We start from the raw sequence: 25,443 nt of genomic DNA on the forward strand, positions 1-25,443 counted from the left end.
TGTAACGGGGCGACCTATGCTCGCTGGGGGAAATAAAGAGGGGTTTGGGGTTGTTCCCTTCCCCCCCCCAGTTACCGCACTTACCTTGGGGCTGCTCGGCCCCCCCATCTGCCGCGGGGCCGAGAAGGGTCGTTGGCTTGGAAGAATGTTGTGGAAGGGGGAGATGGTAAAATTTACCAAAAAATCCTGCTGTTGCGGGGAAACTGGCTTTGTGGTGACGGGGAGGGAGTCCCCAAGGGAATAGAAAAGCAAGGCTTTGCGCTGTCATTTAATAGCTGTCTCTGAAACTCCTGGCCTTGTGTGATTAATCGCAGCATTATTTCCAAAGGTTGACTGCCGTCTAGGAGTTAAAATGCTCTTTTTGTACTTACTGATATGTTGATCCCCAGAACATTAAAACGTTCAGAATCGATAGCTCCTGAATAGGCAACAGGCAATACTAAAATATCTTTGTTCCTCCAGATCTCTCTGACGAAGGATTTGGAAACTGCCTCTTATCTCTTTCTTGCACCATTTTCTTACCTATGTCTGTTTTCTGTTTACAAGCCTGAAGATGGCTGCTGCCTCTTCCTCCTGCAATGTGGAAGAAGACGAGAGCCTGAAGGGATGTGAACTCTATGTTCAGAAGCACAACATCCAACAGATTTTAAAAGAGTGCATTGTAAACCTTTGCATAGCAAAGCCAGACCGACCCATGAAGTTCCTCAGAGAACACTTTGAAAAATTAGAAAAGGTCAGTGATTTTCAGGTGACTTATAATTTTTGATTTTTAAACTGAAAAAGATTGTTTAAAAAGTTTCAGTTATTTTGCTATATTTTTTCTCTTAAATTTTAAATTATCAGGCTACTGTTAAAACCCAGGCTGTTAGAAGAAAAAACCCAACCCTTCATTTCCTGATGTCTACTGTAATACTGGCTATTGTATAGAATTTTTTTGTGCGTAACACCAAGATTATAATTTCTCTTCAAACTCCACTTGTTAAAAATGACCCAAAGAGTTACGAGCATACTCTGTGTTACGATATGTGGTGTCCTGAACTCTCATCTATGGGAAGAACCTGTCTGTGAGAGCAAAAGATATTATTCCCAGTGTCAGGTCATGTGGTTTTCCCTTCCCCTAAAACTGAACAAAACGAGGGAACCGATAAGTTCTGAAAACCATCGAACAGTTTGCCATTTAATTTTACTGCTCTCGCATGTCTGTTTTGCTTATCCCAGGGTCCTCCAACAAGAGAGACTCCATGTACCGTGACTGTCTTCAAAAGCAGCGTAGAAGGGGAAACATTTTAAAACATTCCCAGCCAAATTCTTACTGAAGCCTTTGGGTCTCTTGCAGGAAGAGCATGTTGTGTGAGCACAGCTGATCTCTGGGGATGGGATTTCTCCGGAAATAAGTGGGAGCACAGGACTGCAGTTTGTTGTACAAGTCCTCAGTCTGCCAGAGACTTCATTCATATACGTAGTTTGAGAAGAGAATTATTTGCCTTTTTTGAAGGAAACATCTGAAGTTTGTAGGCTTAAGATAGGAGTTTTGTGTAGTTTTTTCCTTCTAGAGGCAGAATTTTCTAAGGACAGAGCAAGAACAATAGTAACTAGTGAATAATACATGGAGCTGATATGTTACAGGTGATAGAATTGTTTTATACATCTCATTGTCCGCTTTTCAGATACATTTTTGTATCGCTGAATATATGCCAAATTTGTGTAGCGTTAAAAAAATGCAAACATTGCATTTTGGTGGAAGCCCAGTAAGAATGCCTGGAATATCAAGGAAGGGTAAGAAGTACAAGATGTTTTTTAAATTGTAATGTTTATTATAAAAAAAAAATAATCTTAGTTCTGCATATTATAAACTTCTGAGACCTAAGACCCATTTCAAGAGAGTGAAATCTGTTGAGTTTCCTTAATCATGCTATGAATTGTTATCCATCAATTCTGGACTTCCTGGCAAGAAGGATAAGCGTAATTTTTGGGAAAAATGTTCAAATATGCTGTAGTATTTTAGAATATTCTCCATAGCTAGTGGGATTACTTGAGTTGTACTGGGGGAGTTTGGCTTTATGGATCTAAACGCAGTATACGGAATTGAGACAGGAAGGCAGCTCCTACCCTCGAGAAATTATATATTCTTTCATGTAATCTCCTATTATTTCCCAAAGAACAGCAGGTACCAGAGTTCTGTGTCAGGATATTGATCAGGATGCAAACACAGAAGGTGATGGATATCACTTGTCACAAAATGAAAGGAGATGATTTAGAAACAACCAGTTTCAAGGTGTCAAATTCTAAATCATGGCATGTTTGCTATTAGCTCCTTTAATTTTGGTCCTGTGTAGGGAGAGGAGAGAAAATCTTTGGGTTTAAGCACGATTTTCTAAATGAAATCATGTGTTTTTCCACCAAAGTGTGCTGTTTTGGGGTTATTTTCCAATCTCATTAAAACAGACAACACGTTCCGCTGAAGAGAGCAGTAGCATAACAGTGTATCTGTCAAACATTCACGTGGGCAGTTTAGAGATGAAGTGTGGGATATTTTTCAAGTGGTTAAAAAAGGAGCTTATGGAAAATGCATAGAGCTCGATCCACATCAGTGTACTGGAGGTCCCTCAGAGGTGAATACAAAAAAATGTTTAGTTCATTTTGCTAATTCGTAACTACATCTCATAAAGTCAACTCAGAAAAGCAAGATTTATTATCACATGCTAGGTCAGACCCCATCATAAATGCTTTTCACCTTCCTTCTGATGACATCAGAGTTAGGTCCATTGCCTTCAGCCCTCATCTGCACTGCTAAACGAAGAAGGGCCGGAGACTAACCCCCGACCCCGCGACACTAACTGGCCCCAGATATAATTCTTAGGTCTAACACGTCTAGGAGCAGGTTTGTTTTGGCAGGGGAGAGTTCAAGCAGCTTAGAACAGAGCCAGGGAATGAGCTCATAGCTGGGGGACGTGGGCTGTCATGGGCTAGTATTCAGGTCCATGGCTGGGCCATATTTTGGTTTTTTTTTTCACATTATAGTCATGGCCTGAGAGGGCTGTAAAGTCAGAACATGAATAAGTACTTGCGAATAAAGTGCTGGAGATTGAGGTTTGATTTTGCAGTCATCGTTTTCAGCTGGAGAAGCGCCAAGGTTAGGAAGAAATGCGTGGTGCCTTCTTAAGTTTGCAGCTTATTTGTGTCAAGTACAATATTAAAAAACGTAACTCTGAATATAATTCTAGAAGAACTTTAATAGATATTTTTCTGTTTACTTAATATGGGCAGGACCTGCTTGTCTTAAGATGCCGGTAATTGCTGGGAATCAACCTAAGTTTCTATATTCTGAAGTTTGCAACTCAGTTTTCATACACTGTGACCTACAAACTTCAAGATGACATCTACTCTGATCATGTTAACAGTTACTTTGTAAAAATCTCCAACATTCCATTGAGCACAGAAAAGAGTTGAAAACGGTTTAGATACCTGAGACTTTAAAACTGTGTAATGTTTTCTTTTGAATAATTTGTTTTACATTTCCCTTTGACTGTATAGAACTTCTTGTTGGTGGATGGGGTGAGGAAAACCTTTCCCTTAGGGGTATTAATTGGCTTTTTTAGAGCAGAGGAATAGATGTAAGCTAAGAAACTGTGGCATTATTTTAACAGCTGTAATGAAGTCCTGATTACTTGAGGACTAAAGAAGGCATAGCAGTAAAAACAGGGAACCCGTCTTTTCTTGCCAGTTCTTACCTTATGTAAAAAAGTTAATTGCTAAGAAGTTACAGGCAAAGCCTTGCGTTTTCAGCTGTAGTGAGGCTGCAGAACTTTCATTAGTGTCAGGCTGTTTAGTGCCGTGATTATATGATCAAAGGTAGAGTTGTCTTGCCAGGCTAAGCTAGACTTTTGTTCGGCAGAAAAGAAATACAATAAAGAGTGGAACTGATGAAGAAAAAGGCACAAAAGAAGGGGAGGCAGCAGGAACCTGCAGGATATGTTTAGTTGTTACCAAGTACGTTGCTGAAGCCATTTTGTGCGCAGTGTGTTTCAGAACTGCGGCTTTGCTGAGCCGGCTGGTCTGTGCTGATACCTCCTGGACCTGAGCTCCCCCCGGTCCCCTCTGTTGCCCTGTGCACATACAAGAAATACTGCCTCACGCGCACTGAGCTTACGGTCTTGGATTGCTGTGGATTGGCAGTGGTTTTATGGACCCAGGCTGATGCTGCGTGTCTTAAGGTGCTGTCCAAAAAGGGAGTTTTAGGAAAACCTGGACTCTACTGTCTGTCATTAAATAAAGCTAAATGAGGTTATCTGTGTAGCTCCACCTGGCGATTTTAGGCAGTATTGCACACAGACCTGCTCAGAAAAATAGAGGCATTTGTGGGACAGGTTTGTGGTAAATTAGCACTGAAAAGAAAGTGTGTAGTAAGCTACAAATTCATTCGCTGTTGGTAAAATACAGTTTATTTATGCATCATAAAGATTTTCAGAACCAAGGGCATTTGAGCATCAACACTTGAGCATCAGGCTTTTCTTCTGCAACAGTAGTCTCTCCCAGTATTTACATTTTGTCGCAACGAGAATTTTTTTCAATCAATAATTTCCACCAGAACCTGGCCAAAACAATGAAATTCAGTCCTAAGTACAGGTGATTATGTGAAGTATACCTCATTTCTTTAAGATAAGCAGGGGAGAAGTTAAGGATTGGAAGGAAAATCCTATGGAGGAAAAACTATCCAAAAAATGCATTAACTAAGCAGTGTGATAAATACTAATAAGACAAATGTTTCTGTATCTTTCAAAGCTTGCGGAGTGTCTGCATGGTGGTCAGAAACGGTGCTGAAGCCTGTGGGATCATACCTGAGCTCCCCGAGATGCTGACAGCAGCAACGGTGGGAGCACCGGGTGCCCTTGCTGTGTGACTGCGGTGCCGAGCAGGCGTGGGCAGGCTCTGCCCCTGCCACTCTGATACCAGTACCAGGGACAGCTGGATGAAAATCAGATGAAAATCAGCTCAGGTTGGACCTCTGTGATTGCCATAGTCAGCCACAGGCAGTGTTATGAAAGGTCACAGTTTTTTTGGAACAGGTAAAGGAATGATTTTAGTTTGGATTTATTGGAAGTTGTGAAGAAAAAAGTACTTAATGAGTTGTGAGCATCCCACTGAAGGGTTAAGGGGGACGCATGGATTCGTGCCTGAGCGTGCAGTTCAAGTTGCTGTCTGGCCTGAATAACCCTGTACCGATGAAGGCACTCGTAGCACACGGAAGTTGTTTCGGGTTTCAAAAATGAAATGCATGTGGAAGGGAGGAGGATGAAAGAGAGAAGAAAAAGCTGAGTATATATTTAAGGTGAGCAGCCCAGCATACACATATTCGTATTTGTATTAACATCAGATAATTTCTTAGAAGAGAGAACAAACTGAGTGGAATTTTATTGAGGAGTAGAAAATGTAGAAATGTTTTAGAGGCAATTTCCAGTCTGAAATGACTGAGGGAACACAAGATTTTGAATAACCATCCTTGCTGTCAACAGCACATTTGATCCAAGGGCATCAGTATGCTTCTAAATGTTAAGTGGGCCTACACAAAAAACGTATTTTAAAGAGCAAAATAGCATGCTAGCATTTATGAGTCCCTCTTTGTTGATAACCTCAATTATCAACTATCTCTTCCTATGCTCTGATGGTCCATTTCTGCCTCTTACATGTAAACCTCACTGAGACTGGTGGCGTTTCTCTTGGATTAAAGGTCCACTGTGTTAGAAGGCTGCAATAAAAAAAATAAATAAGCAGCTTTGGCATTACATATCCAGCGATTAAAAACTTCAGGGTGACTTAGTGTTCTGGTTGTTGCTGAAAACTATGGCATAATATTTAGCATTTTAGTTTAAATTATATTTGCCTATCAGAAATAGAGCTTTTCTGTGGGCATGTTTCTTTTTATACAGGGTATGCGTGCATACATTGTTATTTGGCTGGATTTAAAAAAACGATTTAAAAAAACAGAAGTGTTGGCTATGGATCTCTGATTATATAAGCTTTTAAGTACCAAAAACACGGTCTGTGTTTTGTAACATAACCTCTCTTACATGAGGCGTATGTAAGAAAGCAGGGAAGAGGTGGTGATGGGTTGAGATGCTGCAAGACGCTGGAGGGGAAGAGAAGAGGTGTTAGCATGTTGCAGGAGATAAAAGGACGGCAGCAAAGGGACTCAAGAAGGTGAGCGACGCAGCCAGAGCGGCAGGAGAGTAGGCAGATTTTTGGCAGGAGAATTTTGCCTCGATCGGAAATTGGGGATGAACTGAGATGCAGAGAGGCCACCGAGGACGCGGTAGTAGTAATCGAAGCGGTGGATAACTGTGGAGTGGGTAAATGTGTTAGTGGGAGGGGTGGATGTTAAAGATATTTCTTAGTGGTGCTGTAGGAGAAGGGGTGGCATTTCACACTGGGAAGGCGGGGGAACAATAGTTGGGATTGTGTGAACCATCTCCGGTTATGAGACTGAATGATCATAAAGATAGTAGAGTTGTCCTCCGTGACAAAGACAAGACTGGAAAGGACATTAAGACCTCCCAAATTTCTCCAGCTTTCAGTGATGGCATCAGTCAGTCCTGTGCTTCCAACAAAGCGGGGTGCTTTGCCTTTGGCATTTATTAGCTGCTATAAATCATCGGGAGCGATGGGGCGGTGTTAGAAACCTTCCTGTCTTGAGAGCATCTCCTCTGGGTCAGTTCCAGGGCAAAGAGAGATTAGTTATGTGCGCATGAACTGTCCTGCACATTCGCTGTGGATAACTAGAAAGCAGATTCCAGGTCTGCCACTCAGAAAACTTACAAGTGTGTTTGAGGAAAAAAAAAAAAAAAGAGAAAATACTTCATTTAGAGCGTACTTGGTGTTGTTGCTTTTGAATGCAGTGAACGAATTGTAGGAAGTGAGCAGCGATACTGAATGGCTGACTTGCTTTTAAAAGTCTCCTCGGGTGGTTGTTGTAAAGCTGCACCATTACTTGGAGCCTCCTCCAGTGCTGTCCTTCCTGCAGCCGAAACATCTGTGTTTCCAGGTGGTGACAAAGCCTGAAAGGAGAGACCGGAGAGGAACTACGGAAGTGAATTTCTGTTTGGAAGTGCTCTGGCCGATAGCGAATAAAGCTTCTGGGTCAGGGACTGTGTGTGCTCTTCAGCAGCAGTCGGAAAGGAAGGGTCAACCTAAAAACTCTCAGCATCCTGACTGCTTCACTTGCAGTGTTTAAACTCATTAAAAACTCGTGGAAGCATTAATTGGAAAAGGGGATGACCCCATACGCTGAGGACAGCACACTAAATTCCTGTGGTTTATACCTCAGCCTCTTGTAGCACAAATGTCTTACCTGAAGGTGGACATACAAAAGGTAAATGGGTCACTGCAGTTATGTTTATGTGCTCTTTCTTTTAGTTAGAGGCAACAATGGTATATTTTCTTTCCTTTCCAGTTTACTATCACTGGAGTCAGTGATGGTATTCCAGTTTCACCATCCGTCTCCCCCAGAAATCCCAGGAAAGTCTTTTGGTCACAACTTCAGCTAGGTTTTTGGTCACTTGCAATGTGGTTTGAATAGAAGTAGGATTAGATTATGTAGATATGAAATAGGGTGTTATAGTCACAGAGCAATGTTGTTTTGTGGAATTGGGTTGTGTTACTACATCGTTGTATTGGATGGCGGCAGTGATGCTGGAGGCTTCAGTCAGCGGCACACGCGTGGTCCCCTACTGCCATTTAAGACTCCCTAAATTATGTGCGATGTCCACTGAGGTTGGCAGGTGTGACACAGGACAGCGTGAGACTTGTGTCCCCCTCAGCTGGCAGCTGGAAGCCAAGCAAGGTCGCCCAAAATGGCACTGGACTGTGGGTAACTGGGTCAGTCCCTACATGTCCTACAAGTCAGGAGCATCTCCACTGAAGCCAGTGCAGGTGCTGGTGTGAAGGGAAGATGAAGATGCTCACTGGGACTCGCTCAAAGGCCATTACACTGTTTTGCAGTTGCCTTCCGTGTGTTTTCTCATTTTAAGGTGGACATAATTGGGCAATATGATTGTGAATTATCTGTGCCATCCAAATAGAGAGCGATTGCTTGTTGTCATGACAACAAAAGATGGTGAGGTGTTTACTTGAAAGTGAGTTCTGCACTACGTTCACATCAAGCTGTGTCTGAAGATCAGTGTTTGAAGAACTGTTCTTCAGAGAGTCCATTCCTCCTTTAAAATATTTGCTGTATTCGTGCAGTTTTACCCCAGGATATATAGAAGACGGCTTTTTGAAAGCTTAACCCAGGACAGAGCATACGCTTTTATTTTCAAAAGGCACTCTTTAGCTCCGTAATGGAAATCCTACCTAGACTACAAATAGCGGCATATGGAAAAGCCAGCCAGCCAACTATCTGCTGTTTATATAAAAGGAGTTTGTAGCGAAGAGACTTCCTTTTAAAATGAATCATATGGTAACTCACTTTTATAATCCTATAATATCTTTTTGGCTTTAAAAGGTATTTGGGTTTAAGAGCATGCTTTGTGATATTAATTTTATCTCACTGAGCTTTCTTTTGTGTATAAATCTGTGCTGGGGCAGAGGAGATATTATTTATAATTCCTTGGAAGTGCCTTTTCTACAACGTGTATTGAGAAAGAAGTGTGTATTTGATATTCAAATGGAGCAAACTACTGTTCTCTGAGAATAAATACGCTATGTATAAAGAGAGCTGTGTAAGTGCTACATACCATTAAACAGTTCCCTGACTGCCTTCTTGTTGTAGTTACATTTTAGTATACTTTCAGCTGCTTCCAGAAAGGTCTTCGTTACCTTTCAGTTAAACTTATGAAGAAGGTGCATTTAGTTGTGTTGACTTAATATAAGCAAAGAGTGTTGCGCTATCAGCAAGATATGTAAGCTACAATAGCCAGTAATATTATTTGAAGTTCTTCAGTTGTAGGTTTGGTTTTGATGATTAGGTATTAATTATAATGCTAATGGATAGCACACATGCTTTTATGTTAAATGTTTGTGTCTCTGCAAGTGCATAATTGTAATTAAGGAAGCTAGAGGCAGTCAGAGAGGAGTTTCATCTGGGGAAGAAGTTGATGAGAATGCTTAAATAGGACTCGCAGTTCTTACACGGTAGGAAAATCTAGCTGAGTCATTTTTTACATATCCAGTGCTGCTCTTGGAAATTTGAATTGGAAATGAAAAAGTTTCAGTAAGCATTTAATACATCTGAAATCATGGTTTTTTTCTGCTTTTTGGTTACAGCACCTAGCTCAACTGAGTTGTGGCTCAGGACTTGCGGGGTTGGAATCCCAACTTTAAAAAAAAAAACACCTGATTTCAGAACGACCTTGGCACTTTCTGAGGCAGGCCGGGACCTTAACAAGTCAGATCTTTCGCCAGCCTTCTACATTTTATCTCTGTGCTTGTCTCCTAAATATTTCGGTAGTCCTTTAATCAAAACAAGAATGTGTGACTCGTTACTTTGAATTATGCAGCATGGGAAATACTGTTTAGTTATTTACCTCAAGTAGCAATAATACATGAAGGATTGGTGTCAAAGGCTCTGTAGGTTAATGAGAGGGGCATTGTCAGTGATGGTGAGGAAAGAAACTGGAATAAGACCAGGAAAGACAAGCGGCATGACTGGATTTGTCAGACATTTGTAAACACCAATGGCAAAACATATATTAATCATCTGTTTTTCTTGCAAGCTTAAAAATTGTGAACTTGTACCGCTCTTTTCTGGTGTCATACCTGATGAGTTAACTATAACTCATTTCCTCTGTCAGGGAGACCAACTGGCTGTGTTGGTAATCCGCCACATGTCTAGCACTGGTGCTCCCAGATCCTCCCTCCTCCGCCGACTCCATCTATTAGCTCTGACTGGAAAGTCTCGTTGGAAATTGGCTGTGTGAGGCAGGGGCCAGGTTCTGGCATCCCCGTCAAAGGAACGCTGGTTTTCTGGGGTGGACGGGGACCTCGGCATTGCTGCCTTTTCTTCTGGGTGGCCTGCAATTGCCTCGGAAATCCTGGCGTCGTGCAGGGAGTCGTCGGGTGATAGCTGGCTGTGTGTGCATCGATCGGCGTAACCCTGAGGCTGTCAGGGTGCGGGTCATGTCTACGGCGATATAATAGATGACAGCAAATAAGGTGACTGGACTAGTGCTGCCCAAATTGGCTTGACTCCTGACAGTGCTCATGTCTCTCCTGCACGTGCCCTTCGGTTTCCTCTGCCAGACAAGCTGAGGACAGGACGTGCGGTCCATCCCATCTCCAGTTCTCCCCTGCCTTAGGCAGGGTCAGCAAAGACTGGAAGGAACCAGCTAAGGCGGCACTGGAGAAGGAGGAGCGGCAGTGCGGTGTGTTGGGAGCGGGGTGCCAGGCTGAGGTGGTACCAGGGGCCGAGGAGGTGGGCTGGGAGCGAGGAGACAGGGCCCCGTTCCTTTGGCTGAGAGACAGCGATGATGCAAAGGGAATTTTACTCCTGTGTGCTTTCCCTTGGATCCCAGGAAACTGAAGAAGAGGAGATGGACGGGGGGGAGTGGGGTGGGGTGTGTGTCTGGGAAAATATTATAATTATGGGTAATCTTGTGTGTCTCAATTCTTTAGAAGTCAGATAATCGAGTGTATGAATTGACAGAGTCTTTCAAGTCCGACATCCTTTCTTGAAGGTTTTCTACACTGTTTCCTGCTCTTGTTACTGTCTCTTCAGGGATTCCCCCACATATTTTATTCTCTGTTCCATGAGCGTAAAATTTGGAGAATAACCTCCCTATCGGCCAGCTGGTGCTAGGCCAGCCATCATTTTTCATAGTCCTCTGGAGCCTACCTTGGATCTTATTTGCTTGGAAGTAGTCCCATTGATTGTAAGGCTGTTATATGGCAGCAATTCTGGAGTAGGGAGCATCTTTGTTCTTTCTGTTGATAGTAAGCCTGCAGAACAGAGCAAGATGAAGAAACCTATCTAATATTTCGATATCTAGCTTCTGATATGTTCTCTGTACAAGAGACAAAGATATGTACAAGCCAACTGAGAAAATAACAGCTGTGATTTTGGAGAGTAAGCAAAAGAGGCTTGTTCTTTTGCTTTCTCAGCTGGGAGTAGCTGCAAAGATATATTTGCAGTTTATAATATATTGATTTCCATTACGTGTAAGAAAGGGTTGAACAGGTCAAGTACTGGAGTGATGATACCTGTACATGCATTGTAGTTAGCGTCAGTCCTTCATGCTGCTCACATTAAATTTTTAATATTCTTTCAGCAGTACATGTGTAAATTGACAGTCATCCAAGTGTGGAAGTGAAGGGTTGTTCAGAGTTGTAAAAGAAGAGTGAATCGAGTATATCCAGCAAGTTAGCTACATGGGTAAGAGATGTTTCATTGTCTCTTTTTGCCTTGCAGGAGGAATGCAAACAAATACTGGCTCGGCAGAAATCCAGTTCCCAGTCTGATTCTCATGATGATGAGATTTCCCCTCCTCCTCCCAACCCAGTGGTAAAAGCCCGACGCAGAAGAGGGGGGGTCAGTGCAGAAGTGTACACTGAGGAAGATGCTGTTTCCTATGTCAGAAAGGTAATGTGTTACGGTCTATCTGATTCTGAGAGGTACAGGACAACCGAGCGACTCATATTTTCTCATAATTTGGACTTGTGGGTCAGCCTGTAGGATGATGGTGTCCTCATGCCAGCATATGCATGGCTTGACCGTGTTCACACTCAAGTTCTTTTGCCGCCTTCTTGTGCCTTCATGACTTGACTTGACTTGACTTGCCCCATCAATGTGGCTTCAGCATTCTCTTTTCTTTCCTTATTGAGATGTGCTACTAATCTGTTTCCCCCTCTAACAGGGTCGGCAGTTCTCAGCCATTTTCTTGATATTCACAGACTCTGGCAGCTTCTGAGTTTTCTTAGAACCTCACAGTTTTGGAAAGCAGCCTTTTCTATTGCTGCATTTCCTGCCTTGTTTTCCAAGAAGTCACTTCTAGCTCAAGTTTTCTTCTAACTTAGGTCATTTAGGTTCCCTAGACCATTCAGGCACGTGGTTCCCATGTTGATTGGGTACCACCTAACCTGTGGGTTTTCGGAAGTCTGCTGATCATACTTGGGTGATTTTATGAGATTGTTGTCTTCGAAGAAATGCCAATCCCCAATTAGGTAATTTCCTCAGTAGGAGCACTAATTTGGGCTTTTCTTTTTTAATTTCCTTTTTCACAAAACTATCTAGCTGTTTTATATCCTTGGTATCTGTTAATAACTCTGCATTTTTTTTTTTAAACTGGCCAAAGCTTTCAAAGGTTATTAAAAGGCAGACATTACAATAGTGTATGTCATGTTTGTTTAGGGAGCTGGGCTAAAAATGCATTTCATAAGGTTGACAGATGCTACTAATGTGTTTTTATGCACGCCTGGAGTAGCTTTAACCCAAAGAGCTTTTTCTTTATGGGAATACATTTTGTCAGTCACTGGTTTTTGGCAGGATACTTTTTGCCTTTGCAGTCAGATGTGCTTTTTTCATCCACTTATTTTACAAGTTCACTGTCTGCTCTGGGGATTTCTGTCCCAAGAAACAAAGAATTAGGAGAGCCTTTCATCCTACAAACAAGTACGAAGGAGTATTTTGTGGCAGTTAAATAATGCATGCAAGTATACAGTAAATTTTAGCAGTGCTGTGGTCAAGCTATTAACGCACTGCACTGTTAAAAAACCTGTGTGATATTTTTAAAGCCACTTTCAAACACTTCCCTTTCTGTGCAGTTTGTAATATCCCCCTTAAAACCTTCAATGAAGAGATCGCATTTGTCTCTGCTTAATATGAGCTCTATCTGACTCTTCTGAAAACCAAAGGAAATATTCCTTCCCACACCCCTGAGTAATTCTTTTATGTTTATAATGGAACCTGAAGTTAACTTTGTTTTCTTCCTTCTTCAACAGTGATGCCAGTAAGCCCTGACAGTAGCATGGGTGGGCAAGAGCCAGAAGAAGCAATACAAATCATATTCTTTGTGTTCTGTGACTAGGGCTGTTATGATTTTAATTTCCTAGGAACTGACTGAGCTTAAATAATAATGATTTAGGGGATGGTTTCTCGTCAGGCTACAGATGCCTGGAATGTGGAACTAGCACTGGGAGGGTCTGTGTCAGTGCTTTGTCTTCTGCCATCAGCAAATGAGTCCCTTGGCGAATCCCGTGGATGTGTGTCTGTGACAGAGATTTCTAGAATACTGAAATAAAGGGAGACACTGCAAGGACAAATTATGAAACTAATTTAAAAGTGTAAAAAGCAAGGCAAGGGTTGTGTTAGACTATTGCAAACAGATGGAATTTTAGATAGTAGCCAGGAAGAACCATTGGCTTGAATTTAGGTGTTGGATAGAAACACATCTGGGTCATAAGCCAATTTAAAGGACCCTGTGAAGGGGTGAGCTATAGGATGAGTAGTGCTAAAGGCAGCGCAATGAGTTATGTCACTGGAGAGAAAATCAAAGGAGATTTAGCTTTGTGATTTGAGCAAGCACCTGGCATGGCTCCATTCTGTGGAGCACAAAGGAAGATCTCTGCGGAGGGTTATTCCATGGCCTCATTCCTGAAACTAGAGAAAGCAATATTTGTCAACAGATCTGACATAACATACAGTTAACAACTAACAGAATAGGAATCTTGCGGTAACGCAGGTTATTGGCTTGAAGAGAACATTCAGGGATTACTTGGAAGAGTGATGTAAGAAATGGTCAGATGATTCTTTTCCAGCATTTCATCTTGGTCAGAAGCCTGGTTACTGTGACACCTAAAGCGTCTCTCCTGTGTTTTGTGTCCCTGCCCCAACAGACCCGCTTTGGTCTCTGCCTTGTGGCTTTTGTTGCTGCAGATTTAGGTGGAGAAAGGCTAGTCTGCGCTGTTCCGTAGTCAGCCAGAAAGGTTGGAGGTGAATGTCCTAGTGATAGCCCTTTGGCTCGTCAGCAGTAAGCTGAGCAGCTAGGGTATTCTTAATGGAGCAAGGGTTCAGGACTGCAATTCAGTCCAGGGTTTGTTTGATAGGGTAAAAAACAAGAATAAGATACTGGCCAAATACTCATTTTATTGAACATTGAGGAATTTAAACTTTTAGATAAGTTAGATTACACTTCACTGTGATACAAATATGCAGTTTATATGCATACCCTTCCCAAACTTCATTTGAGTAGTCTAATCACTACAGCCGTCACTATAAGTGATGTCTGAAGCCAGAGTTTAGCTTTAGATCTTCACAGTGCAGTATTTTCCCTTGAAATAAATCCAGATCAATGGTTTGTGAGGACTGGTTCTACATCAGTTTTCCCATTTGAGACATCCTTCTCCTGGTCGGATGGGTAGTATCTTGCCTTTCCAGGATGAGGAGAAGAAACTACCTATACATCAGCATATGTAGGAGCTTAATTAAAACAGGTATACTATTTCTCTCATAAGAAAATGTGAAAGATAAATGCCCATTATCAGACTTTTTTGTACAGTAACAGGCAAACAGACATTGATTTTCAGATTGGAGTAGGGTTTATTTAATACTTAAGACTTTTGCTAGGCTTGATTCTGTCCCATTATAATGAAACTATTAAGGAAAATCACATTACTAAAGTCAGAGAACATCTTTTACAAGTCATAACCTTGTTATAAATTTCTTGTGTCTCATAATCGCAAAGTCTCTGACTGACAGAAGATGGTGCTTGGCAAATACAGGGATACAGTGTCTTTACTAATACCTTACTAAAATGCTTACAGAAAGGGAAAGCCTAACTTGCAAAAGTCTCATAAAAAAACTTCACCCAAGATGAAAACATACTTCTGAATTTCAACACATTTTGAGCAAATTCATGTACAACAGGACTTTTGCCATCTCTCCAATTAACAAATAAAACCGCTTCTTCATTCTCAAACGCAAGTCCTCATCTGCCGTGAAGCAAAGGCACAGGATTTTAACCCAGGTGGGCCAAAGCTCAGGCGCTTGGTTCCTTATACCACAGCCAGTACTGAAAAGTATGGTGTAATCAGCGCATCTTTACCTTTTACCTAAAGAAGTGTTGCTCATTCCCTAGTTTTAAAAGTAGGTTGCTTTTGATATTGTTTGTGGGGGAAGAAAAATATGAAATATGTTTTTCTCAGTCCAAGAGATTTGAAAGGAGACAACACAGCTGCCAGTACCTGCTAATTATAGTATTTTATGGATATCCTTCTCCCCACTCATCCCGGAGCTTATATTTCTGTTCTGGTTGTCATATTGAGAACATAAATTCTTATCCTCACATTATCAAAACTGTAATTTATTACTTTCTTAGTGGCTTTATATTATAGCCTAAACCTGTCTCAGTGTTTGAAATCAAATTGCATCTATTATCTCGAAAGGTGGAATTTTCTTTAGATTTCAAGCTCTATGAAGAAATATAACCAGGCATGTAATGACCTTCCGTTCTTTTCTCTACAGGTTATTCCAAAGGACTATAAAACTATGACGGCTCTGGCAAAGGCCATCTCCAAGAACGTGCTCTTTGCTCATCTGGATGACAATGAACGAAGGTATGAGGCGCTCTATGAGTTAAAGGAATCTATAGCTTGGCCTGATGACAAGAAATTAGGTTAAATTTTATCTCTGGGATCAGAACTACACTCACTGATGCATTTGTGTCATGCGAGATGCACCCTCACACTCACTTACAGTATTATGACAGAGGGTAAAATCACAAGCCAAAAAAGGGGAAGAACAGGTTAGAATGTATTCAGGCATATTTACCATTTTCAAATCAGCTGTGCCTGATGAACTTTATTCTACTTAAGGAATTAGCGAATGCAATCTCAGAAGCATTTGTAGTTACTCTGAAAACGCGGGGAAGACAGGTCGGTTTTGCAGTTTTGGTGGTTCCTTGAAAAACTACATGGAGTTTATTGTGAATCATGGTCTGAACATTAGTTGTGAATGTCAAGCTGTTTTGAAAATACTAACATTTTACTGGGGTAACTAAACAGGAGACTGCGAGACATGTCCCGGCATTGGAAAGATTTCAGCTGGAACGCAGTGTCCAGTTTGGGCACTGCACTTCAAGAATAAACAGTTGGAGAAAGTTCAGGGAGGAGCGGTGGGAACGATCATGGATCTAGATAACATCACTTCTGAAGAAAGAATGGGATTGGTTGGCCTGCAGAAGACAAGTCAGGGGCAGAGGGACGCGATAATATCTTATAATTGTGTATGAATAATGGTATATGAGGAATAAACTGCTGTGTGTGCCAAAGGGTAAAGAAGAACTGATTTAAAGTGCAGTAGGAAAGAGTCGAGTCAGATACTAGGAGGAGGTCTCTGACTGCTTGGGTAGGTTGTGGAGTCTCCACCACTTGAGGCCATTAAGAACAGATTAGACTATGGTCTGCCAGGAGTGACATAAGCGGTGTCAGTCCTGCCTTGCAGCAGATAGGCTAAGCGATGCCGTGAGGCCCTTGCCAGCCCTACTTGTCTCTGCTTCTGCGGTTAGAAAGGACAAAGACTTTGTCGACACTGACGTTTTTAGTACTGGCAGAACATCAGCGGTACAGTCCTTCGGTGGGGCTACTCTCACGCTTTCAGTCAAAGCACGTTCCAAGTGTGCAAATTTTGCTCCCTCTTGCAGGCATTTACACAGTTTAATTACTTTGCAATCCTAATTATTATGATATTGCATTGGCATGCAGATTTCTGGAGTAATTAGAAGAGGATTAATGTTGCACATTTCTTCTAGCTTTTTCACCCACAGCAGAGAATTCTTGTACAGAACTGCTATAAATCCTAATTATACCATCAGTGTGCTAACATGACAGGCACCGAAAGGATAAGTTTTAGGGCTGGAAAAGGGACATTTCGGTAATATGTTATCAAAGTAGGGTGAGAGAGAGGAACTGAAGAAAAGTGCTTTTTCTTGCACTGTGCTGATTGTGCATCATGGTCATGGTCCCTCCTGTCCGTTCCCTGTGTCCCATTTACCTCTATACTGTTATGGATGTGTGTTAGGAGGGAAGAGATGTGCACAGATTCCCACACAGATTCTGTGTTGCAGATGGGTTGTAGACTATCTGCTTCTGCAGTCCTTATACTACAGCTTGACTAGGTGTATACTGCCTTTGCTGTCAAAAGATTTAGAAGCTTCTCGTTTTCTGGGTTGTGCACTGGAGCATACTCAGCTGTGTACCATCTCCTTCGCTCCAAGACCATGTCCAGGCGCCTCATTGAAGCCTGACGACGAGCACAGCAAGCTATTGCTGACACTGGGGAAAAAAGGGAACTCGACAGAAGGGTGCATGCATTCTGCGTTTGCAGACGGGATTGCAATGAACGAATAAATTGTCCTTTCTTTGCATTTTACTGAGCTCACTCTTGACATCATGCTGTTGCCCTTGTCTGGTTTCGTTTGTCAAGTGTGGAAAAGTCAGCAAATTGGAGCATACCATTGCTATCACTTCTAGTTCAGTGAAGTGGTGCATGGCTTTGTCTGGGTTCTCTCCTCTTGGAACAGGGGAAAGCTAGGTGAGGATGTTTCATTTTCTGTGCTGTTGGTGTTTATTTTCCTCAGTGCTTTCTACACTGAAGACAGCATCAGTGTTTCGTTTAATTTTATGGTTGACCATTCACCAAGATGTAGGAGGTGTTCAGGTGGGGGAAGGATGGACGAGCAGGGCTTAATTCCTAATTTACAATGGACGACTCTTACATTTTTCCTTCTCCTCTGAAAAAATATTTATGTTAATCTCTTCTATGGCTGTGCCGTCCACATGACTTGTGCTGCACTTGCTGCTTGGCAGCTGTGAAGGTCCTTATGTCTGACATAACCCCTTATTTATAAAGGCAGTGTGTAGCACGTTATCTCTGTGTCAGATATTCCATATGAGTGATTAATTGCATGAGAAGTCATGCTGAAGCTAAGGTAAACAACTATCTTTTTGCACTGGTGTCTGAAATAGTTTTGTTCGAGTCTTATTTTAGATAATGTCTTTTCATGTGCCATGCTTAAAAAAGGGATGCCATCCATCTCATGCGTGCACACGTACGCACAGTCTCTGGTGTAAAATTATACTGAAAAGTGCAATAGAAGGGAAACCCTTAACTGCATCAGAACTAAAAGCAGCAGAGCTAGTTAACAGCAACTTTTGCCAAAGTTTTCATTTCAAGAGTTGCTAGTATTATACAAAGCAGTGCAGCTCTGCAAAGGGATGTGGCAGTCCGCTGCTTTCTCATGAGACTTGTCCTCCGACTTCAGTAAGATCTTTATTAAACTGGAGTAGGGTCCTGGTTCTCTCAAAGCCGGTGGCAGCGTGCCCGTTATCTGTAGTGAAAATGTGCTTTTAACTGTTAGGGAGCTGTTGTTCGCTTTTGCAAAATCAGGAATGTGTGGCTTTTTAATTGTGTTTCCACACCTGTGCACCTGATGTGTATTTTCTGTGTGTCCTCCCTTGCCCAGAGCTGGGCTGTTAAGTGCACGCTGACAACAAAACCTCCAATTTACATGATGTATCACATACTCATTATCCACAATTTTTTTTTATTTTGTAAAAAGTTAAAGCAACATCAAGGCTTCGCAAAATTAATTTACTGTGCTTTAATAGGCATAGTTTGGTTTTGATTATTTATTAAAATGTCGCACATCTAACAAAAGTACTGGACTACATTTAAAAATTTCTGTGTCGCAGGCAGGGTAAATATGTATGAGCTGTGGGGAAAACAGGGATGTTAAGGGGGCAGTGGGCTTAATTATGGACTACACAGCTTAGTGAGTTGCAGAGCGCACACGGATGTGTGTCGGTGTGCCTACCTTTGTGCCTTGTGTCTTGTCTTGCTTTTATCCTGAACTCAATCTACGATCTTCTAAGAGTAGCCTCATGTCGCATGTGCTTTGATGGGGTTCACTTCTGTGGTTGGGGTGTGTGGCAAAGCCCTTCCACTTTGTCCAGACTTGATGTATCTGCTTTGCAGTTTGGATGTATTTAATGCCGGGGGAGTTGGGTTTGGATTTTGACAGTGCTGTTGTATCACCCTGCAGGTCCCTAGGCACATGTGTTCTAACTGCTCTCTCCTCCTTTCCCCCACCCCATATGGTGACATATTGGCTGGTTTATGTCCATATGGGGGTTTTCCCCTTCGTTCTGTGATTCTTCCGTACTCCACTTCCTTCGTGACTCCACTGAAAAATGCTTGGAAGAGACTGCTTGAAGGGTTTTATTAGGTGGGCAGTGGAGCTTCTTAGTCAAACTCAGATGTGAGGGCAGCAAGATGTTTTGGAACATCATAGTTCATACTGGTGTGCAAACATCATGCAGAAGCTGTGGAGATGTCCACCAAGAGGACAGTTTTCCCAGGTAGAGAGCGCTCCGAAGACCTGCTGGTTACGATCGCTGCAAGATCAGCAGCTCTGTGCCTACCCGGTCCGACTTGGTGCTCACCGAAGCCTCACATGCACATGCACAGTCCTGCGCAACAGCTTCTCGTGGGACGGCTTTGAAAGAGCTCCTTGCAGCGTAGGGCAACTTCTGATACAGACAGCAGCGCTGTGCAGGCTGTGCACCCAGAAGACTAGGAATTGCTCTGCAGTCAGTGCAAGGACGAACAGCCTTCAGAGAGAACGTTGGTGGACTGGACCTACAGCCAGGTAAGGGGCATTCACCCTCTTTTTCATTATACTGGGGAAGAGTGAAATAGCAACATTAACTGTGAGGGATTTTTGCATTATAAACATAAATTTATTTTTTATAGATGATGTTCTTTGCAACAGTTTGTCTTTAACATCAGTTGAGGGCAGAAGCCATCTTCTTTCTCTGCTCTTCGTTTCACCTGTGATCCAAGAGGAAGTCCCGGCAAAAAAAAAATAATTAAGTAAAATCCTTGATTATGGCATTTGTACCTATTAGAAAGAACTCAAAGATGAAATTACAGACTTCGCAGAAGTGCGTATTTCAGAAAGTGCACCTGTCTTTGTAATGGCCCTCCAGAATGCTGGTGGGAAGTTACGCTTAATAACGTTGAAGCGTTGTCTTTGGTGGGCTGTGCTATAGGTACTAATGGCTGAATAAGGGAAAGAAGTTCCTTGCTGATCTTATTCCTCCTGGTTCCAACGTGATCTCATGGTTCAGGTCCATTCTGAAGGCCATTCAGAGTTTGCATAAACTTTCCTCCTTCTTTTGGACTATGGCGCTTGAGAGTTTTGCACATGGGAGGAATCGGCACGGCAGTGCGTCGTCCTGATGCCCTCTCTGCTGCTTTGCTGTTGGCCAGTCAGCAGGCAGGGAATGATTTCTGTCTATGCAAAGATAGAATTACACCCATAACTTGGCAGCGGTTTATTTCCTCTCCCACTCTTGGATATCCAGCAGATTAACATCCTCTAAGGCTTCCTAGTTATGAAATGGTGTATAAAGTCAAAATCGGTGACAAGGGACTAGTCTGATTGTCCTAATCTCTTCTAACCTGGCAGTGTAGCAAGTAAGAATTTTTATTGGTTCAGCGTGTAATGCTGGAATACAAGTACATCCACTTGGCTTTGCTGTGATGTTGAATAGTAAAGGCGGGGGGGAAGGAAGAGATTGTTCATTTTCCTTCTGTGGCTAAAACTAAAAGATATTTCTTCATCCTTTTGTTGACAGGATGTTCCATCTCTGCTGGACGGGGGCAGCCACTGAGAAGGTTCAGAGGTGACCTGCTGTGGGAATGGAAGTTGGACCCAAAGCTGATGATGGTCAAGGAGGAGAAAGAAATATAACTGAAGCATAAGCAGTGGGTGAGAGAGCAGGACTGAGAGCAGCAGGAGTGTCAGTCCTGGTTGCAGGATGTCACCAGTGCCTGTCGGCTCTGCTGTGAGGCAGGAGCCACGTCTGTCAGTCCCTGCTCAGAAGCTCGGTGGCCGCCTGACCACATAAAGAAGTGGAATGGTTAAACATTCACCATATCTGTATGTAAATGCTATGAGAAATTTATGTGTAAAAGCTATGTAAAACTTGTTCATCAAGGAGTAAAGAAAGTTAATATTTAACATGCACTTCCAGATTCCACTTTCGGCATTTTAGCTAATACAATAATTTTTACAAGCATTTATTCTTTATTGCTAATGTGCAGGCAGCTGTAATGCCTGCAGCAGCTTTCAGAATACTTTTATGTATTTTATTACTTGGATTAATAATAAATTGGTTTGTTTGAACAGTATATTGGTGTGAAACTCCTTTGGAAACAAGAGTCAAGAAATTGTATTTAATGCTTTTACTAAAATACTGGCTTCTAATAAAGGTGCAAAAATAGCAACAACAAATTAACTAAACAGTAGACAAAACTGCTGTATTTATTACAGCAACACACAGTTTTGTATTTACTCTTGTGTGTTGGCTGCATGGCAAAGGTATGAGAATAAAGGGCATTTTTTATTTCTATGCTTGTCAGGGCCAAGATGTAAGGATGAGAATTGGCACTTACACGGGGCATGCCAGCCAACCGAGAGTTTTCTTCAAGCAAAAATTCTTACCCTTTTCCCAGCACCCTCCCAAAGACTGTGGAGGGCACGTGCTGCTGTGATACTGTAGATAAAACTGGAGGCAAGTTGTTGTAGATACCATCGTCTTGCTGTTAGCATTCCAGAAAAATGTTCTACTTCCTTCTTCCAAGTGTGTTTTAAGTAACCTGTGTTCTGCAATTCAGGCAGTTTTGTAAGTCATCACTGGTGGCAAAGTGGGGTCCTATAGGGACTTACTGGGCATAAATATATGCTACTTGAAAGACATCAGTGTCCAAATTCAGACTTCCTCAGCATTGAGACACAATAATGTTCCTAAAATGTATTAAGGGCTGCCACAGAGGGGAAGTGAGTAATCATATATCTGTATCCCCTGAAGACAAAATATCAGAATTATGCTTAAATTATACAAGATGGATGTAAACTAGACACGTGGTACTGATTTCTAACGGTAAGGATACTTAAATAGATTGTAGAATTGTTAAGAACAGGTTCAGGATATCCCTTTGAACATATCCCTTTTGTCCTCTGTTTGGACAGGAGAAGTCTCTTAGCTCTAGTTTTGTAATTCTTGGATCCTTAGTAGTGGAAAACTAGTGCATTCTTTCGCTATACAGTCTTCTTTTCTCTCTCTCTCTCTCTCTCTTTTTTTTTTTAAATCTATTTGAAGGGTTATTTTGCTCATTTTCTGTTTTCTCAGCTAGATGAATCTACTTCTCATTTTCCTTTGCAGACCAGGTTCCTCAGACCACTGACTATTTTTGTTGTTCTCCGCAACTTTCTCCAGTTGGTCCACCTTTTTCTTGTTTCTTTATATTTTTCACAGCAACAGGATATTGTTGACTCCTACTTAACGTGTGATCACTGGAATCATTGGCTCCTTTCCCGCAGAAATGCTACCTTGGCCGTGAATCTTCACCATGTGGTTATGCCGTTGGTTATTCCTACACAAATATACTTAGCTGTTGTGTCTTTATTGAAAGGATATCTATTTTTGCAGACCATTTCTTCAATTTGTAATCATTTTACATCCTAATGTTGTTTTTTGAAGTGCTTGCAGCTCCTTCACAGCTAGGTGCTATCTTCAAATTCAGAAACCACACTCTTTATCCAAGTCAATAATGACTTGTGTAATTTGGCAGTACAGGCATAATCGAACATGAGAAAAGCGGTTTTCCATAGCTAACAGGTGAATTTTAGTTTTTGTCCTGTTGATCTCATATTAAAATGTTCTTGAAATGACAGGTGATTAGTGAATTTCAAGGACGTTATTATTGCTATAAGCTTTATTCACTTCTGCATAATACCATGTTTTATTAAGGCACTGGCGGCAGGCCAGCTGGAAGGCCTCGTATATGTGGAAGAAACCTAAGACGGCACCATTCAGGAGCAAGATATTTTAGAAACAGGATGCCACAGCTATGACATACTCATTACACATCCTGTATTTTCCTTGCATTTGTAACTTAACTCTTTTGTTAAAAAACAAACACAGATCTGCCTTCTGCCTGTGCTTCATATATGCCTACAGTGTGCAGAACAGTGCAAGAAAAATTCCCTTTCCATGATACTGTGTTAGTATTTCTGTATCTCCAGGGGTCCACGTTGTGATAAGACCACATGGATGTCAAGGGGCGATATTTACTCTGCCTGCTGTAGTCATCTGAGATAGCTGGTGCTCAAAACACCGCAGTTAGGAGCCTCAGGGTGTGGTTCCACCGTTGATGTAAGCCAAATTCTGAGCTGATACCAAAGGAGGAAGCAACACAGTGAGTGCCGAATCTTGGTGGCATGTTCCTATGGCTCTCGTGGCCGTCATTAGCCACATCGGCTCTCTGAAAAGTGACTGTCCCCCAAAGGGTTAGTTTTCAGTCAGATGGGGTCCTTCCTCCCACCCTCTACCTGGCTGCGGCGGTGCTTTGGCTGGGCGAGGGGAGCGCAGGGCAGGGGTCAACATCAAATTAAGCAATGGCGAAACTGCGCCTTAATTTCCCTTACTAGTCATTGGACAAAGTCAGAGGCTGGAAATAGATGGTGTGAATACCTCTGTAATGAGCTATTGTTCCATGCCAAGAATGCTCAAAATGTAGAGCTAAGCCACTCAGAAGACAAGGGGAAGAATAAGAGATGTGAGAGAAATTGCACAGCGAGGCGTGGCAAAGTGGGGGCAGAGGGCTTTGTTGAGTCAACAATGTGGCTTCCTTGGGTTATATCAAATCATGTCTGATAAATTGGGTGGCCTTCTGTGATGGCATTACAGCATTGGTGGATAAGGGAAGAGCAACTGAAATCATCTACCTGGACTTGCGCAAGGCTTTGACACTGTTCCGCACAACATCCTTGTCTCTAAATGGGAGTGACATGGATTTGATGGATGGGCCTCTTGGTGGATAAGGAGTTGGCGGGATGCTCGCACTCACAGAGTTGCAGTCGATATCCAAGTGGTGAGCAGTGACGAGTGGTGTTCCTCAGGGGTCGGTATTAGGACCAATGCTGTTTAACATTGTTGTCGGCAACATGGACAGTGGGATCGAGTGCGCCCTCAGCAAGTTTGCCAATGGCACCAAGCTGTGTGGAGCAGTCAACACGCCAGAGGGAAGGGATGCCATCCAGAGAGACGTGGACAGGCTGAAGAGGTGGGGCTGTGCAAACCTCATGAAATTCAACCAGGCCAAGTGCAGGGTCCTGCACGTGGGTCAGTGCAATCCCAGGCACAACTCCAGGCTGGGTGGAGAATGGATGAGAGCAGCCTTGAGAAGGACTTGGGGGTGTTGGCTGATGAGAAGCTCAACACAACCTGGGCAATGTGCACTTGCAGCCCAGCAAGCCCCCGGCACCCCGGGCTGCGTCCCCAGCAGCGTGGCCAGCAGGGCGAGGGGGGATTGTGCCCCTCTGCTGCGCTCTGCTCTGGGGAGAGGATGGAACACCTCTGCTGGGAGGACAGGCTGGGAGAGTTGGGGGGTTCAGCCTGAAGAAGAGAAGGCGAAAAAGGGGAGACCTCAGAGCCCCTTCCAGTGCCTAAAGGGGCTCCAGGAGAGCTGGGGGGGGGACTCTGCATCAGGAAGGGGAGTGATGGGACGATGGAGAATGGTTTTAAACTGAAAGAGGGGAGATTGAGATGAGATATGAGGAAGAAATTCTTTGCTGTGCAGGTGGTGAGCCCCTGGGGCAGGTTGCCCCGAGAAGCTGTGGCTGCCCCATCCCTGGAGGTGTTCAAGGCCAGGTTGGACGGGGCTTAGAGCAACCTGGGCTGGTGGGAGGTGTCCCCAACCAGGCGTGCCCCCAACAAGGAGGGTTGGAACTCAGTGATCTTCAAGGTCCCTTCCAACCTAAACCATTCTGTGATTCTACGGTACTAGGATTTTTCATGACCTAAGAGTTGGATGGGTTTCTTCCCCTCCTCTTTGGGAGTAGGAACAGAGAGAGGACGCTGACAGCGTCATCCCCGTGCACTTTGTGCAGGGTGCACAGCGGAGCGGGCTGCGCCCCATGAAGGTTTGCAGAGGTGTGAATTTCCCACCTGTGCTGGAACTGCAGGTCATGGTCAGTAGACCGCGATAACGTGAGGGCAGAAGAGATGGATATGTATGAGTTATATATACATGTAACAGATTTGGTACCGAAGAGACTGGTGCAAAACCTCTCTGTGGGGGAGATATTTTTCTGATCATCAGTTGTATTAGGTGATGAACTCATCCTTTGAATTCTACTTGTAAGCAACCAAGAAGAGGAAACGCATCTCTCGAATCAACCAAGGCACGCTCAACAAAGCTTTCCCTCTTTGGATGTCGCCGAGGTGTTTTCCAGGTAGAGTGCCTGGCCGTCCAGCTTTCCGTTGTGCCTTTTCTGCCTTGTCCATGGCCTTGGTTCAGCCTGGGGTTTAAAAGTGGGGTTTAACCGAGTTGTTCCGTTGGCTTGCTCTGGATGGCAAAGGAACTACTCATGTGTTTAAATGGAAGCACAT

The 25,443-nt window shown here is 42.9% G+C and overlaps 1 protein-coding gene across 1 annotated transcript in view; it reads left to right on the forward strand.

Moving 5' to 3' along the window:
* The first annotated feature begins 553 nt into the window (after nt 1-553).
* The window catches only part of PRKAR1B (protein kinase, cAMP-dependent, regulatory, type I, beta), a 97,125-nt gene continuing 72,235 nt past the window's right edge, over nt 554-25,443 (forward strand). Inside the window, exons 1-3 of the mRNA XM_009885830.1 lie at nt 554-733; nt 11,399-11,569; nt 15,449-15,540. Coding sequence (XP_009884132.1) covers nt 554-733; nt 11,399-11,569; nt 15,449-15,540 — 443 coding nt within the window. The remainder of the gene's footprint in view (nt 734-11,398; nt 11,570-15,448; nt 15,541-25,443) is intronic.

This window comes from Charadrius vociferus, unplaced genomic scaffold, assembly GCF_000708025.1.
Source record: "Charadrius vociferus isolate BGI_N301 unplaced genomic scaffold, ASM70802v2 scaffold430, whole genome shotgun sequence".
Taxonomy (NCBI): Eukaryota; Metazoa; Chordata; class Aves; order Charadriiformes; family Charadriidae; genus Charadrius; species Charadrius vociferus.